This window comes from Coloeus monedula (assembly GCF_965178545.1).
Source record: "Coloeus monedula genome assembly, chromosome: 23".
NCBI classification, from domain to species: Eukaryota; Metazoa; Chordata; class Aves; order Passeriformes; family Corvidae; genus Coloeus; species Coloeus monedula.
Window position 1 is genome coordinate 690,265 of NC_138803.1, and position 16,328 is coordinate 706,592.

Here is a 16,328-nt window from a genome sequence, read left to right on the forward strand (position 1 = left end):
CAACCCAATCAGCTGCTGTTGGATGGGGATGGTGCTATGGGGGCTTGACCTGCTTGGTCCCCATAGAATGAGGACAGCACTGACCATGAAACACCCGGCCCATGTAGCCACTGTGGAATGGTGACAATACTGGCTAGGAGGTGCCCATCCCACTTGGCCACCAAGGAAGGGGACTGTCAGGTGGGGACAGTGCAGGCTATGGGGGACCTTTCCTACTCAGCCACCAAGGAATGGAGACAGTGATGGTTATATGGTTGGTGCTGGTTATGGGGCTGGTGCTGTTTTTGGGGTGCCCATCCCACCTGGCCATCACAGGGTAGGGACAGCGGGATGGGGATGGTGTTGGCAATGGGGCTGGAACTGGTTACAAGGCTCCTGTCCCACCTGGCCACTGTTGAATGGGGACGGTGCTGGTTATGGGGCTGGTGCTGGCTGTTGGTGCCCATTCCATTTGGTCACCATGGGATGGGGACAGTGTTGGCAACAGCACTGTAGGTGGTCATGGGGATGGCACTGGTTATGGGGCCACTGTCCCAGTCAACCACTCTGGAATGGGGACTATGCCAGCTACGGGGCTGATGCTGGTTATGGGGCACCCATCCTGATTTGTCGCCATGGAATGGGGACAGCAGGATGGGGACAACAGTGGCTATCGGGGACCTGATGTGCTTGACCCCTATGTAATGGGGACAGCCCTGCTTTTGGGGTACCCATCCCACTCCACTGGGGTGGAGACAGTGGAATGGGGCTGGTGCTCATTATGGGGCTGGTGCTGGTTTTGGGGTACCCATCCCACTTGGCCAGTGCAGGGTGGGATCAGCGGGATGGGGCTGGTGTTAGCAATGGAGCTGGCACTGGTCATGGGGCTCCTGTCCCACCTGTGGAATGGGGACAACACTGGCAGGATGGGATACCCATCCTGCTTGGCCACCACAGGATGGGGACAGTGGGATGGGGATGGTGTTGGCTGTGGGGGACCTGACCTGCTTGGCCACTGTGGAATGGGGACAGTGTGGGTCATGGGGTGCCCATCCTGCTTGGACACTGTGGGGTGGGGGCATCTGAATGGGGATGGTGGTTGGTTATGGGGCTGGGGCTGATTACGGGGCTGGTTTTGTCTGTGAGGCTGAGGCTGGTTAGGGAGCCAGCACTGGTTAAGGGGTTGGTGCTGGTTATGGGGTTGGTGCTGGTTGTGGGGCTGGTGCTGGTTATGGGGTTGGTGCTGGTTATGGGGTTGGTGCTGGTTGCAGGGCTGGTGCTGGTTGTGGGGCTGGGGGAGCAAAATCTCTGCTCAGCACTGGGGCACCCACCTTTCTCCTCCTCCTTCTCTTTGTCCTCCCCCTGGCCAAGGGCAGCGAGACGCAGGACAGATGGGGAGTGGGCAGACAGATGGATGAAGGGAGCATGGGGACAGCTGGAGGGCCAAGCAGGCAGAAGGGGGTGCCACAGGGGTGGCAGAGGCCAGGGCTGTCCAGTGGCCTGTGGCCAGTGACTGGTGGCCAGTGGCCAGCGGGGGGAAGGTTGCCATGGCTGCAGCTGCGGGGGCCCAGCTATGGCTGGACCTTTTGTTCCCCTCCCGGCTGCCCCTGCGCTTGGGGGGGGGGGGCACGGGGGGCTCCCTGCCCCCACCCTTTGTGCCCTGGGCCCCCTGCTTTGTGTGGCCAGAGCAGGGACCCCAGCTAGGGGAAGCTGGGGGTTGATGGGGGCCATGTGGCTGGGGACAATGGACATCAGGCATGGCCTGTGACCCAGTTTCCCCCCCTGACCTGGGGGTGGCCAAGGAGATGTTCCCCCACCTTGGGGTGACCCCCATCCCCCAGAAGCACCTCCTGGACACCCCCCAGCCCAAACAGTGGTGACAACTGATAGCACAGCCCCCCTTATCTTGCGACCACCCCCACTGGGTTTGGGGGCCTCTCAGTGGAGGTTGAGGTGCCTCCCCCCCCCCCCCCCCCCCCCCAAATACACAGACCAGGCCCTGTGTCTCCTGCCCTGAATTCAAGCAGTGGAGTCTCCTGGAAACACAAACATTATGATGCTAGGCCTCCCCCAATCCTGTACTGCACCCTGAGCCTTCCCAGATTCACCCATCAGACCCCCATAGCAAGCCCCCAAGGGTATCAGGACCCCGCTGGCACACACCAGCCTCTGCTCCCCCAGTACATGCAGTGGGTCCTGCCCCACCCTGCTCAGTGACACACAGAGAAGTGCCAGGACCACCTCTGGACAGCCCAGGAGCTGGGGAAAGCAAAGGGGGTGCTAGGCACCCCAACTGCCTCCAGATTGGATGTCTGGGCTGTGAGGAGGGCAGAGCATCCCATTATCCCCCCTTCCCCTAGATCTGGAGGGTGGAGGCAACCACGTGGTGCAACTCCAAAACACCACAGTGGGATGATGGGACCCCACAATACATCGTCCAGATCCTTCTGAACTGGAGGGTGGGGGCAGCCAAAACAGGGTACTGAGACCCCCATAATACCTCGCCCCCATGCAGAAATAGGGGTGGACACAAACCTCATGCACCTCCCTCCACAAAGCCCCGTTCACGGGTGGGGATCTTACCAGAGACAGACACCCTCATGACAGCCTCAAGTGGGCGGTTGTTGTCCAGGGCCGGGCTGAGGCGCAGGTCCCCACTGTGTGGGTCCAGCAGCACGAGGTTGAGCTCATTGCCCTGCTCAAACGCGTAAGTGAGGTGGTCGGAGATGTCGGGGTCATGGGCAGGGATGCGACCGATGACGCCCCCGGGGAAGCTGCCAGAGCGGTTGGTGATGTAGTTATTGAAGAGGATCTCGAAGTTCTTGAGCTGGGGGCTGTTGTCATTGGCGTCACGCAGCCGCACGTGGACAGTGGCCCGACTGACCAGTGGTGCCGAGGTTGCCTGGACCACCATGATGTATTCGGCCTTGGCCTCATAGTCCAGGTCAGCAAGGGCGGTGAGCTCTCCAGAGAAGATATCCAGCTGGAAGACCTCGGGGATGTTGCCTTCCACAATCTGGTACATGATCTGGGCATTGGTGCCCTCGTCGGGGTCGGTGGCAGTGATTCGGGCCACCACCAGCCCAATGGGGCTGTTCTCCTCCACAAAGATGTCAAACTCATCCTGCTCAAACACAGGTGGGTTGTCATTGACATCCAACACTGTCACCTGGATCTCCACTGGCGTCCGCCGGGCCGGGACCCCCTTATCCATGGCAAATGCCCGCAGGGAGTACAGCGGCACGTTCTCCCGGTCCAGACGGCGCAAGGTGCGGACAATGCCCGAGGTGGACTCAATGATGAAGTCACCATCACCATCATCACCCCCTTGGAAGGTGTAGAAGACCCTGCCGTTGAGCCCTGAGTCACGGTCAGTTGCAGAGACCTGGAGGACGCTGGTGAAGGGGGGGACGTCCTCGTAGATGGATCCCTGGTAGGAATGGCGGAGGAACTGGGGTGCATTGTCATTGACATCACTCACCAGGATCTCCAGGTAAGTTGTGTCAGATTTCTGCGGGATACCATTGTCCCGTGCCGTGATGGCCAAGGTGTAGGACACCTGGTCTTCATAGTCCAGCTCCATCTGGGTGGTGACGGCACCAGTCTCAGCAGCAATGCGGAACTGGGGAATGCTGTCCTCCATCACATAGGTGATGCGGGCATTCTCCCCCGTGTCCTCATCTGTGGCGCTGATGACCACCACTGTTGTGCCCACTGGCCGGTCCTCGTTGATGTTGACGGTGTAGTGGGAGCTCTGGAAAACGGGGCGGTGGGTGTTGGCATCGGTGACATTGACAATCACCTGGGCAGTGTCCTGCCGGGTGCCATCTGAGGCAGCAATGGTGAGCAGGTACTGCCGCTCCAGCTTGTAGTCCAGGGGCAGGGCAAGGGAGAGGAGCCCACCACCGCTCTGGCTGGTGATGGAGAACCGGTTGCGGGTGTTGCCGCTGGAGATCTGGTATGTGATGACGCTGTTGGCATCGCGGTCGACGGCAGAGACGGTCAGGACACTGGTGCCCACTGCTGCGTCCTCATTCAGGCGGGCGCCATACTCCCGCTGGGTGAACTCAGGGCTGTTGTCATTGACATCCAGGACGGTGACACTGACGCTGGCTGTGGAGGCCATTGGGGGGGTGCCCTGGTCCTGCGCCTCCACCCCGAAACTGTAGAAATCAACCACCTCCCGATCCAGCTCAGAGGCCACCACGATCCACCCGGTGCTGTTGTTGATGGTGAAGGGGAAGCCGGTGCCGGTCTCTAGCAGGGTGTAAACCAACCGGCTGTTGTCACCCGAATCGGCATCAATGGCTTGTACATGGATGACGGAGTAGCCCACGGGGACATTCTCCAGCACGGTGGCCTGGAAGGGCGTGCTGACAAAGATGGGTGCGTTGTCATTGACATCCAACACTTGGATGGTAACCAAACCGCTGATGTTGGAGAGAGGTGGGCGGCCACCATCCTGCGCCCGGATCCGCAGGGTGAACTCCTTGGTGACCTCGTAGTCCAGGGGGGTAACAACATCCAGAGTGCCTGTCTGTGCATCAATGTAGAAGTGCCCACGGGTGTTGCCGCTGACAATGCTGTAGTGCACCAGTGCATTGCTGCCTTTGTCACGGTCAGTGGCCGTCACCCGCAGAACTGCTGCATTGGGCACCACGTCCTCTGGGACCTGCGCCACGTAACGCCGCTCACTGAACTGCGGCGCGTTGTCATTGTCGTCCTCCACAGTGATGCGGACAGTGGCCGTGGCGCTCCGGGGACCTGGATCTTGGCCCTGGTCTGTGGCCTCCACCAACAGCTCGAAGGCATCCACCGCTTCCCGGTCCACGGGGCCGCGGGTGCGGATGACGCCTGAGCGGGAGTCGATCTCAAAGACTTCATTGGCATCACCGGCATTGAGAAGGCGGTAGAGGATGTTGGCATTGGGACCACTGTCGCCATCAGTGGCCCGCACTGTCAGCACCTCATAGCCCACCTCCAGATTCTCTCGCACACTCTCCCGGTATTCTGGCTGCTCAAAAGCTGGGTCGTGGTCATTGGCGTCGCTCACCGTCACCGTCAGTGTGGCCATGGCACTGCGCCGGGGTGTCCCATGGTCCACTGCTGTCACGCGGAACACGTGGGTGCTCTTGCTCTCACGGTCCAGCGGTGCAGCAGTGCTGATGGCACCAGTGACAGCGTCCACGGTGAAGAGGGCATCGGAGCGGCTGTCGAAGAGTGCAGCCATGGCGTAGCGCAGCCGGCCTGCTTCCCCCTCATCAGGGTCCTGTGCTGTCACCTGTGTCACCGGTGTGCCTGCTGGCTGGTTCTCCTCCACCGTGGCCTGGTAGCTGGAGGGCTGGAACTGAGGTGCTGTGTTGGGGCTGCGGCGGGGGCGGTGATGAGGTATGGGGGGCCTGGGGACCACTGTGGTCTGGGACTCCCCAGCATCCTCAGTGTTCATAGCATCCCCACTGCCTCTGGTCTCCCTGGGGATGTTGGTGTTCCCAGCATGTGCAGTGTCCACAGTGTTCCTGGGGTTGCTGGGGACTTTCTCAGTCTCCCCATTATGTTCAGTATCCCTGGTGCTCCCAGTATCCCTGGGAACTTTCCTAGTGCTTCCAGCGTCTCTGGAGACTCTCCCAGTCTCCCCAGTAAGTTCAGAATTCCTGATGCCCCTGGGGACTGGAGTGCTCCCAGTGCTTCCAACATCCCCAGTGCTCAGCATGTTCCCAGTGCTCCTGGTGTCCGTGGGGATGTTGGTGTCCCCGGTGTGTCCAGTATTCCTGGTGCTTCTGGTGCCCCTGAGGATATGGGTGCTCCCAGTGTCTCCAGTTCCTCCAGTAACCCCGGTGCCTCCAGTATCCCGGGCGCCTCCAGCGTCCCTGGTGCTTCCAGCGCCCCCAGTGCCTCCAGGCTTCCAGGTGCTTCCAGCATTCACGGTGCCTCCAGTGTCCCTGGTAACCCCGGTGCCGCTGATACCTCGGGACCCCGTAACGCCGCCGCCGCTGTCCCCACCGGCAGAGCCGGTGCCCGGTGCGGTCCCATCGCTGCCGCCCGCGGCCAGTGCGGGCCCAGCGCTGTCGCCGCTGTCCCCGGTGCTCGGCGGGGGCCGCGCGCCGCCGCTGTCCCCGGTGCCGCCGGAGCCGCCGCTGTCCCCGCTGCCGCCGCGGAGCTGGAGTGGCGCCGGGAGCGTGCTGGACGGACGGGTGCGGGTGCCGGTGCCGGTGCCGATGCCGGTGCTGATGCCGGTGGGGGTGCCGGAGCCGATGGCGGTGGCGGCTCCCGGTGCGGGCAGCGGCAGCAGCAGCAGCAGCGGCAGCAGCGGGAGCGCGGCCCGGCGGGCGGGCGGAGGGCCCATAGCCGCTGCCCCCCGGTGCCCCCGGTGCCGGTGCCGGTGCCCGCAGCGACCCGCGCCGCCGCCTGCGCCCCGCCCTCGCCCGCGCGCGCCCGCTGGGGCGGAGCCGCCACTTCACCGGCCCGGCCGCGCTTAAAGGAGCCGCCGCCGCCGCCCCCGGCACCCGCACGGGCACCGGCACCCGCACGGGCACCCGCACCGGCAGCGGCAGCGCGGGGGCAGCGAGCGCGCACCCGCGCGCAGGTTGCGTACACACATGTGAGGAGCACGTGTGCGCCCTGCGCCACACATGTAACACATGTACACGCACACGCGAAGGGCCTTGCACACACCTGTGCATTGCAGGGAACAGGCGCGTCGCACACGCAGGACACACAGGCGTCAGCGAGCACATATGACACGGGAACCACGCATGTGACACACAGAGCACATGTGAGACACACGGCACATGTGTGACATACACGGAGCACACACGTGAGACAGAGCACGTGTGTGACACGGCACAGAGATCATGTGTGTAAACACACAGCACATGTGTGACACACACAGCCCTTGTGACACACCCACGCCCCCCCCAAGCCCCCGTGTCCCCACCGCCAGCCGTGACTCAACACACGGGAGTCCGTGTCCCCTCACGCCGTGGCACCCCCCTCCCGATCCGGAGGCAATAGAACAGACTGGGAGCGACTGGACCAGGCTGGGAGGAACTGGGGATGCTGGGGGACACTGGGGCAAACTGGGGGGGGACAGGGGATGTTGGCGGGCGCTGGGCCAGACTGGGAGGGACTGGGGAAGCTAGACGGGGGCGGATCCCCGCGGTCCGTGGGTGCTGCCATCCCCCAAGCCGGCGCCGTTCCCGGGGCGTGGGTGCGGGCAGGCGGCGCGGAGTCGAGCCCCCCCCCGGCAGAACGGGTCGGACGGGTACCGGGGAGGGGCCCCCCCGCGCCGGGGCGGCACTTGGAGCGCCGAGACCCCCCCGCCTCCGCCGGGGGCTCCGGTGACTCACGGGGCCGCTCCCCGCCGGTTCCACCCGACACCCGCGGCGCAGCCGGGGGTTTCCCACGCACACGCAGCGGGGCGCAGCCAAGCCCCCCCGCATGGGCATGGAAGGGGGCAACCCTCCCGTGTGTCACCCCACCCCGGAGGTGGGGGGCGGGCGGCAGCTGGGGCTGAGGCTGGGGGCCCTCGGCCCCACTTTGCATCACAAAGGGGCTTTGTCTGGGGCTGGCAGGGGGGAGAGAGAAGGGGACGGGAGGGAGGGAGGGCGGGGAGGGAAGGGTGGTGTACAACGGAGACACCTCCCCGGGCTGGATTCCTCCCACCCCGAGCTGCCCGCCCCCCCCCCCCCACCTTCCCTCCTCGGAACCCAAGAACACACCGCTCAGCAGGTCTTGGCTTTATTTTGGATGGAGGAGGGACATGTTCCACGGGCACGGGTGTCCCCGGCACCACTCAGCGTGAGGGGGACGGACACATGGCGGATCCCGGCTCCACTCAGCGGGGTAGGGGGGGACACACAGGGAGAGGGGCAGTGCCCTGACAGTGTCAGTTCTTTGTACCACGGGGGGGACGGACGGTGACTCCCCTCCGAAGCGAAGATGATGGTGAAGGGCACAGCCTGGCGATGCAGGTGAGATGACTCGGGAGGCCCCCAAAGTCCTTGGGGTGCGGGGGGACACCCTCAGACCCCCATGTTCTTCATCTGCTCCTCCAGCACCTGGTCACGTCCTCCCCCTGCCTTCTTCTTGCCCCCTCCTTCCTGCTGCTTCTTCTGCTTCTTGGAGAGCTCCTGCTCGATGGGTGCTGGCTTGACAAATGGTATGAGCTCCCGCAGGTCTGGGGGAACAAGGAACCCCTGTCACGCCCCCTGCCAAGGAGCAGGGAACAGGGGGGCACAGGGGGATGTTACCTGGGGGCATGAAGTTCTGGAGCTTCTCAGGGATGCGGATGCCCTCAGCGGTCTGGTGGTTCTCCAGGATGGCGCAGATGGTGCGGGTGGTAGCACACATGGTGGCATTCAGCATGTGCACAAACTCTACCTGTGGCAGGGGGACACGGGAGACATATGTGACACGGGGAAAGCAAAGGGAGCACAGGAAGAACCACCCCATGCCCACCAGCCTCACCTTGTCCATCATCTTCTTGGTCTGGCCATAGCGGATGCGCAGGCGCCGGGCCTGGTAGTCCGTGCAGTTGGAACAGGAGACGAGCTCGCGGAAGGCGCCAGAGCCGGGGAACCAGGCCTCCAGATCCAGCTTTTTGCTGGCTGCGTGGTTCAGGGAGCCTGGAGGGGGGACAGTGCTGAGCGGGGGGTCCCACTGCCATCCTGAATTTGCCTATCCCAGGGTAGAATGCAGGGTGAAGCCTCCAAAGTGACTCCCACAACTTGGTGCCAATCCGACATGGATTCCTGCTCTGCCATAGTGATGTGGGGTTACCTCTCAGCCATGGAAATGTAGGGTCCCCGCTCGGCCACACGGCTGCTGCTTGGTCATGGGGACGTGGGGGTGTGGGAGTCCTGCCTGGACATGGGGATGCAGGACTCCTGCTCAACCACAGGACATCAGGTTCCTGCCTAACCACAGGGACATGGGGTCCCTGCTGTGTCATGGGGATATGGGGTCCTGCTTGGTCACAGGAATGAACATCCTCTCAGCTATGTGGATGTGAGATTCCCACTCAGCTATGGGGACATGAGGCTCTTTCTCAGCCACACGGACATGGGCTTCCCACTTGACTACGGGGAGATGGGACTGTGCCATGGGGATCTGGGATCAGCCACAGGGATGAGGGATTCCTGCTCAACTGTGGGGATGTGGGGTTCTTGCTCTGCCAAGGGGATAAAGGGGTCTCAGTCAGCCACAGGAGCTTTTAAACCAGATCATTTTCCGGTGAGCATTTCCAGGAGGAGCTGGGACACTCCAACTGTCCTTCTGGAAGGGACAGCAGGGACAATCCATCACAGGAGTGCCCACACCCGCTCCCACGGGCCCAGAGCAAGGCTGAGGATTCCACAGAAAACAAACTGTCCCCTTCCCTTCCTCCTCCTCAGGCTGGGGACAGCAATGAGCCAGGGACAAGGAACTGCCATGCTGGGAAGCAGGTCAGGGTCCCCCTCGACCCCCTGTGGCACAGGAGCCCCTACCCGAGACGATGTTGACGATGTGGTAGGGAATCCCGAGGGACTGGTAGAATTCCTCAGCTGTGGCCATCATCTCCTCAAACATCTCCCAGGATTTGTTGTCATGGGGGGAGGAGTAGACAAACTGCTCAATCTGTGGGAGAAGGAATTCCACAGTGACATCTGGTACAGCCCCCCTTCCCACTGGAACCCCACGGTGACACTGGATACAGCCCCAAATTCCAACTGGAACCCCACAGTGACACCCAGTACACCCTAAATTCCCACTGAAAACCTGTGGTGACACCAGGTACACCCTAATTCCCATCAGAATACCACAGTGACATCTGGTACACCCTGAATCGCCACTGGAACATCGCAGTGACATTGGGTACACCCTGAATTCCCACTGGGAATGCTGCAGTTGACACCAAGTTCACCCCAAATTCCCAGCAGGTTCACCCCATGGTAACCCCCTGCCCACCCTGAATTCCTGCTGGAACACCCCAGTGACAATAGGAACACTCTGAATTCCTCCTGGGTACGCTGCAGTGACGCCAGATACACCATGAATTCCCACCAGAACACGCTGAATTCCTACTGGAACCCCACACCGATGCTGGGTACACCCTGAATTCCCGCTGGAACCTCACAGCAGCCCTCAGTACAACCCGAATTCCTACCGGGACACTCCCTGCTCCTTCACCTTCTCGAACTGGTGGACGCGGAAGATGCCGCGCGTGTCCCGGCCGTGGGATCCCACCTCCTGGCGGAAGCAGGTGCTGAGCCCCGCATACTTGAGGGGCAGGTCCTCGGGCCGCAGCCACTCGTCGCGGTGCAGGGCGGCGATGGGCTGCTCTGACGTGGCAATCAGGTACTTCTCATCGATGGAGCTGTCCTCTGCCCGCTCACTGCCCTTCCCGATCACCTGCAGGGGACACGAGCCACTGGCTCTCTTCTAGCTGCTCCCGCACCTCCAGGGAGCAGCAGGGAGTTTTTCCAGGGCTGGATGGTTTGGGAGTTCATCACAGGAGGAGTTTGTTGGTCCTTCAAAGGGGCTGATGGCAGGGACAAGTCACCTGTATCACCCGTGGAGATGGACCCCTTGTCACCTCATCACCATCACAAAGCCACCTCCTTGTCACCCATGTCACCCGTGGAGATGGACCCCAGAGCAAGTCACCTCCTTGTCACTGCACTGCCATCGTGTCTCACCCGTGCAAATGGACACCGAAGATGAGCCACCTCCTTGTCACCTCATCACCGTCTTGTGGCACTGATAAACCTGGACCTCAGAGATAAGCCACCTCCTTGTCACCACATGTCACCAATGGAGATGGACTCCGGAGACCAGCCAGCTCCTTGTCACCTCATGGCCATCACAGTGTGTCACCCATGGAGATGGACCCGAGATGAGCCACCTCCTTGTCACTGCAGTGTCACCATGAAGTGTTTCCCATGGGGATGGACCCCAAAGACAAGCCACCTCCCTGCCACATCCGCACCATCACAATGTGGAAACAGATCCCAAGGAGAGGGGAAGGAACCACTGCTGCCATCAGCACTGCCACCACCACAGCCTTGCCAGGGCAGAGGGGACCTTGCTGCCTCCCTCCCCACAACCCCATGGGGGTGGCTTGCTCCCAAGTTCAGTCCCAAATCTGGAGCAATCCCTCACCTTGTAAAGCTCCTCATCAAACTGGCTGAGCTGGGCCACCTCCTGCATCACCTCCTTGCGCATGAAGAAGGGGGTGTACACCGGGGTGTACCCCCGGGCACGGAGGCTCTGCAGCGCGTACTGGATCAGTGCCTGCTCCAGGAACACCAGCGGGCCCTGGGAACAAGGGACACACTGCCTGTCACCACACACCCCGCTGGACTACTCCTCCTTGCTCAGTGGGCCCAGGAGACACGGAGTCCACGGAGCTGCAATGGCTGCCAGGCTCAGCGTCACCCCAGACCTTGGCAGGAACAGATCCCGATGCACCACTGTGGTCAGAGTCCATCCCACACCCCCACCATGGAAGCTCCCATCATCCATCCCAGGAGAGGCAAACCAAAGGCCCCTGTCCCTCCTTGTTCCCCTCTGATCCCGATCATCCTGGGGTCACAGCTCTCACCTTAAGGAAGTAGCCGCGGCTGCCAGCCACCACGGCGCCCTTTTCTCCCTCATAGCCATCCACCATCACCACCAGATCCACGTGGGAATACTTCTTCCTGCAGCTGCAGTCGCCCCACACCCGCTCCACCTTGTTGTCCACATCCTGCAGGAACCCAGAGAAAAGAGGAGCGGGAGCCCATCACCTCCTCAGTGCCCTGGAACTCTGTGACACCAGTCCCTGAACCACACTGGGCCCACTTTGGGAGCTCAAACTCCAGCCCATAGCTTATTGTGCAGCCACTTGGCAGCGAGCCTGGCCCAGTTGTGCTCCCACGGCAAAATATTCCCGTGGATGAATGGAGGCAGCAGAGGGAGACCCCATCCCCACCACAGGAAGCGCCTTTCCCATGAATTCCCCCAACAATGGTGTGCCCAGCGTCGTCTGAGCTGCTCTTTGTCTGATCCCGGTGGGAAATGCCAGCTTGTCATGCAGATTTCCCTCACCCGCCCACCCAGCCAGGCTTGGGGGATACCCTGCTGGGAGCCCCCTGCTTCCCACTGTGAGCTTCCCAGCTCTGCTGACCCCGTGTCCCACCTCATCATTGCTAATGGGCACCGAGGGGTGGAGAAGGTTCCCAATCTCCCGGAGGCTCTCAAAGCGTTCAGCCTCCAGCCGCAGACGCTCAGAGTCGCACTCCAGGATGGCCTCATCAATGAGCAGCCGGATTTTTTTTATCTGGGATACCTGGAGACACTGCAGAAAGACCTCCAGATGAGGTGGGGGAGGGAGAAGACCACCGGGAATGGGAGCCTGCTCGCCCAGCAAAGGGAATCCTAGACCCAGCATGGTGAATTCCAGACCCCCACAGATTTTGGAGTGAGCCCCTGGGCTGGACACACTCAACAACAGCCTGAGGGGACAAAGGGGTGACAAGCTGGGCTCTGAAAGGCCTGAGCTGCTCACATGGCAGCCAGCACTGCACTCATTAACCAGGGTGACTACCAAACTGGGGTGGAAGCAGGCAGGGAGGGACACACTGAGGACACAGAAGGACTGAGGCCGCTCCAATTCCCAGGGATGAGCCCTTGACTGACACAGAGCGATGCTGGGGAGATCAAGGACACTGAGGAAGAGTTGGCCATTGCTGGTGTGGGACTGGGAGATAAAGGATCCTCCCAGCTGGGGCTTCAGGCAGTCCCCCCTCATTTGGTGGGCACTTCAGGCCACCAGTTTGGGCAATTCCAGGCAAAGCTCTGGCCAAACTGTAGGCACAGTGGGGAAAGTTGGGGTCTCACTCACCCCCAGGACATCAGCTGTGAGTTCATCCAGGTTCTGTGCACTCTCTGGTACTGATTCATCTGTCCCTACTGGCTCCTTTTTCTGCAGAGGGAGGAAAAAGTAACCCTGGGAGAATTGAAGAGTAGAATTCCAGGGGGAAAACATCCCTCAGTGACACAAGGGAGAGGCTGGAGGGCTGGGAGAAGGGCAGATGTCACCAGTTGGTGATGTCCCACCATGAGGTGACCCAGGGCCCTTGTGCCCCACCTTCATCTTGTCCCCGATGGTTTTGCTGCACAGGTTCTTCAGCTTGTTCAGGTTGTCGGCACGAAACCTGCCTGGAAAGGAAGGCAGGGGCTGTCAGCTGGAGTGGGAGAGGGGCTGGGGTGCCCATCTGGTGCAGAGAGGTGACATGGAGCACCCATGGCAGCAGGAGTGGGGGTGGCAGCTCCAGGAATACCCACAGGCACCAGCCCTGGGGTTTTTGCAAGGAGAGCCGCAGGGAGTAGGGATGGCATTGGAAAACCCCTGGAGTGACATTGCACTGGGACCCCCCATGCCAGGCTGGAAACCCTCATGAAGTGATGGGACCTCCCGACGCTGGGATGGGACACCCCAACTCTGAGAACCCCACACTGGCATTCCCCATGCTGGGCTGGGACCCCCACACTGGGATAGGACCTCCACATTGGGACCCCCATGAGGGGATGGGACCCCCAACACCAAGATGGGATCCCCCACACTGGGCTCAATGTCCCATGCCAGGCTGGGAACCATAAACTGGAATGGGATCCCCACCCCACGCTATGACCCCCCACATTGGGCTGGGACCCCCATACCAATATGGGACCCCCCCACATCAGTGTAGGACCCCCATACTGCACTGGGAGCCCTCCCAGTGCTGGGCTAGGACACTCACACCAGGATGGAACCCCCCAAAAGCATGGGACTCCCATGCTGCACTGGGACCCCCATGCCAGGATGGGGCCACCCCCCTCCACGGGCTCGGAGCCCCCCTGTGCTGGGACCCCTACATCAGGTTGGGACCCCCCTGCCAGGATGGGACCCTCACATTGCGCTGGGATCCCACATTGTGATGAAACCCCTCCTTCAGCGGGATGGCACTGCTAAGGAGAGAGCAGATCCTGGGATCTGGGGCCACGGTGACGAGATTCAGGGGCTGCTGGATGAGGGGAGCATGGATGTATCCCCTTTGTGACCCCAGGGCCGGGAGGGGCAGAGCCCAGGACCTGGGGCAGTTCAAACTGGGGACACCCAACGCCGAGAACGTGCCACCCCATCAGCGGGAGGGGTCAGTCCGCAGGGGATGATCCAGAGCCAGGGAACACGCAACAGGATACAGCACAGCACGGGCTCCACGGCACCGGCGCCGCGGGATTGCATCAGCCAGCGCGTCCCGGCAGCCCGCGTCACCCTGTCACCTCCTGCAGCCCCCGCCATCCTCCAGCACCGCCGTCCCGAGGACACAGAGCCCGCGGGAACGGGGCTAGGAAGCGGGCGATCCCGTGGGATGAAGCGCTCAGGGGTAAAACGAGGGCACGGCTGGAGCCAGGGACGCCCAGGCAAGATCCCACAAGGACATCAAGGCGCACGCATTAAAGGGCAGCTCCGAGCGCCGCTTTCATCCCGCAGCAGTGGAATGCTGGGTGCCCTGGGAACGGCGGGGTTTGGGGGTACCCACCCCTCCCGCCGCCCTCCACACCCCTCTCCACATCCGGCACCGACGGACGGAGCTGGATGCGGATCCCACTGCCTCATATCCCGCCGGGAGCCACGGGGAGGCGGCTCCTGCCTCCCCCGAGCCGCCCAGGTGTAGGTGTACCCCAAATCTGTGCGTAGCACTTCTTAGGATGGATCCTGCGGCAGTGCAGGGAGCGGATCCCTGGGGATCGCAATGGGACGGGATCCATGTGCCGTTTAAGGGGAACCTGGGATCTGCCCCCCAGCCTGGGAGGAGGGAAGGCGCGTCTAGTGGGAGAACTCCCACCTCAATCCCAGGGATTAGGGACGAGGGGGATCCACCCAGGGACAAACCCTCGGTCTCCGCTGCGATCTACCCACAGGGTCCAGTCCCAGAGAGCGATGATCCACCGAGGTGATCCCCAAGGGCTGGGGAGGAACCACCAAACAGCTGGGGGGGGTGGGAAAGAGCCCCCTAAAGGTGACCCCATCTCAGGAGGCGGCTCGGGGATCAGTGTGCGGGCCGGCTCCAGGTCCTCAGGGAGCAGGGAGAGCGGGAGAGGGGGAGGGGATCCCCCGAGGAGGGGCGGTGTGGGGGGGTCCCATCACCTGCGGCCCGGTCACCAGGCTGACGGGGAAAGGCACAGGGAGGGGGGACATGCTCGCGTGTGACAAGGGCGTCACGAGCCCTCCGGGGTCCCCCAGCCCCCAGCCCGGAGGTTCCCCCCCCTCCCCACGTACACCTCCGCCAGGCGCCGTCCGCTCGCACCAGCGCATCCACCAGCGCGGGGTCCTTGAAGCGCTTGCGCTGCATGTCCCGCACCATGGCGGGGTCTCCGCCCTTGTCGGCGCGGAACAGGTCCAGGTCCAGCACCATGACCGGCGATGGCGGCGGCGGCACCGGGAACTGCGGCGGGGACGGCGGCGGGGCAGCGGCTCCGCGCGCGTGCGCACAAGGGGCGCGGCCGGGGCGGTGCGGGCGGGGACAGCAGCGCCCCCTGGTGGGCTGGAGGTGGCGCAGCAGGACGGGGGGGCGGGGAAATGAGGGGGGAATGGGGGGCGGGGAATGGGGGGCGGGGAATGGGGGACCGGGGAATGGGGGGGAATGGGGGGGAATGGGGGGGCCGGGGAATGGGGGAGCGGGGAGTGGGGGGCGGGGAATGGGGGACCGGGGAATCGGGGAGCGGGGAATCGGGGAGCGGGGAATGGGGGGGAATGGGGGGGCCGGGGAATGGGGGAGCGGGGAGTGGGGGGCGGGGAATGGGGGACCGGGGAATCGGGGAGCGGGGAATGGGGGGCGGGGAATGGGGGACCGGGGGATGGGGGGCGGGGGAATGGGGGGGCGGGGAATGGGGGGGCGGGGGAATGGGGGCCGGGGAATGGGGGGGCGGGGGAATGGGGGGGCAGGGGAATGGGGGGGCGGGGAATGGGGGGCGGGGGAATGGGGGGGCGGGGGAATGGGGGACCGGGGAATGGGGGGGCAGGGGAATGGGAGGGGAGTGGGGGGCGGGGGAATGGGGGGCCGGGGAATGGGGGGGCGGGGAATGGGAGGGGAATGGGGGGCAGGGGAATGGGGGGGCGGGGAATGGGGGGCCGGGGAATGGGGGGGCGGGGAATGGGGGACCGGGGAATGGGGGGGGCAGGGGAATGGGAGGGGAATAGGGGGCGGGGGAATGGGGGGCCGGGGAATGGGGGGGGCCGGGGAATGGGAGGGGAATGGGGGGCGGGGGAATGGGGGGCGGGGGAATGGGGGGCGGGGAATGGGGGGCCGGGGAATGGGGGGGGCAGGGGAATGGGAGGGGAATGG

General features: G+C 63.2%; 2 protein-coding genes across 3 annotated transcripts in view; both read right to left on the reverse strand.

Annotated features, from left to right (window-relative positions):
• Positions 1 to 6,322, reverse strand: part of CELSR2 (cadherin EGF LAG seven-pass G-type receptor 2) — a gene marked incomplete at its 5' end in the record, with an annotated part of 30,493 nt that extends 24,171 nt beyond the window's left edge. The window contains one exon of the mRNA XM_082296092.1: positions 2,563 to 6,322. Within this exon, the coding sequence (XP_082152218.1) occupies positions 2,563 to 6,322 (3,760 nt within the window). The remainder of the gene's footprint in view (positions 1 to 2,562) is intronic.
• Positions 6,323 to 7,709: 1,387 nt separating this feature from the next.
• Positions 7,710 to 15,453, reverse strand: SARS1 (seryl-tRNA synthetase 1). Of its 2 annotated transcripts, XM_082296339.1 has the most exons (11): positions 15,263 to 15,453; positions 13,088 to 13,158; positions 12,842 to 12,922; positions 12,137 to 12,295; positions 11,561 to 11,704; positions 11,119 to 11,274; positions 10,147 to 10,368; positions 9,465 to 9,594; positions 8,446 to 8,603; positions 8,229 to 8,358; positions 7,710 to 8,155 (listed from the first exon to the last, which is right to left on the reverse strand). In XM_082296339.1, the coding sequence occupies exons 1-11, from the start codon at positions 15,396 to 15,398 to the stop codon at positions 8,001 to 8,003; spliced, it is 1,542 nt and encodes a 513-aa protein (XP_082152465.1). In that variant the 5' UTR covers positions 15,399 to 15,453; the 3' UTR covers positions 7,710 to 8,000. The 2 variants fall into 2 exon arrangements, with proteins under 2 accessions (XP_082152465.1, XP_082152464.1); XM_082296338.1 differs by having other exon boundaries at positions 8,229 to 8,603.
• Positions 15,454 to 16,328: the final 875 nt, after the last annotated feature.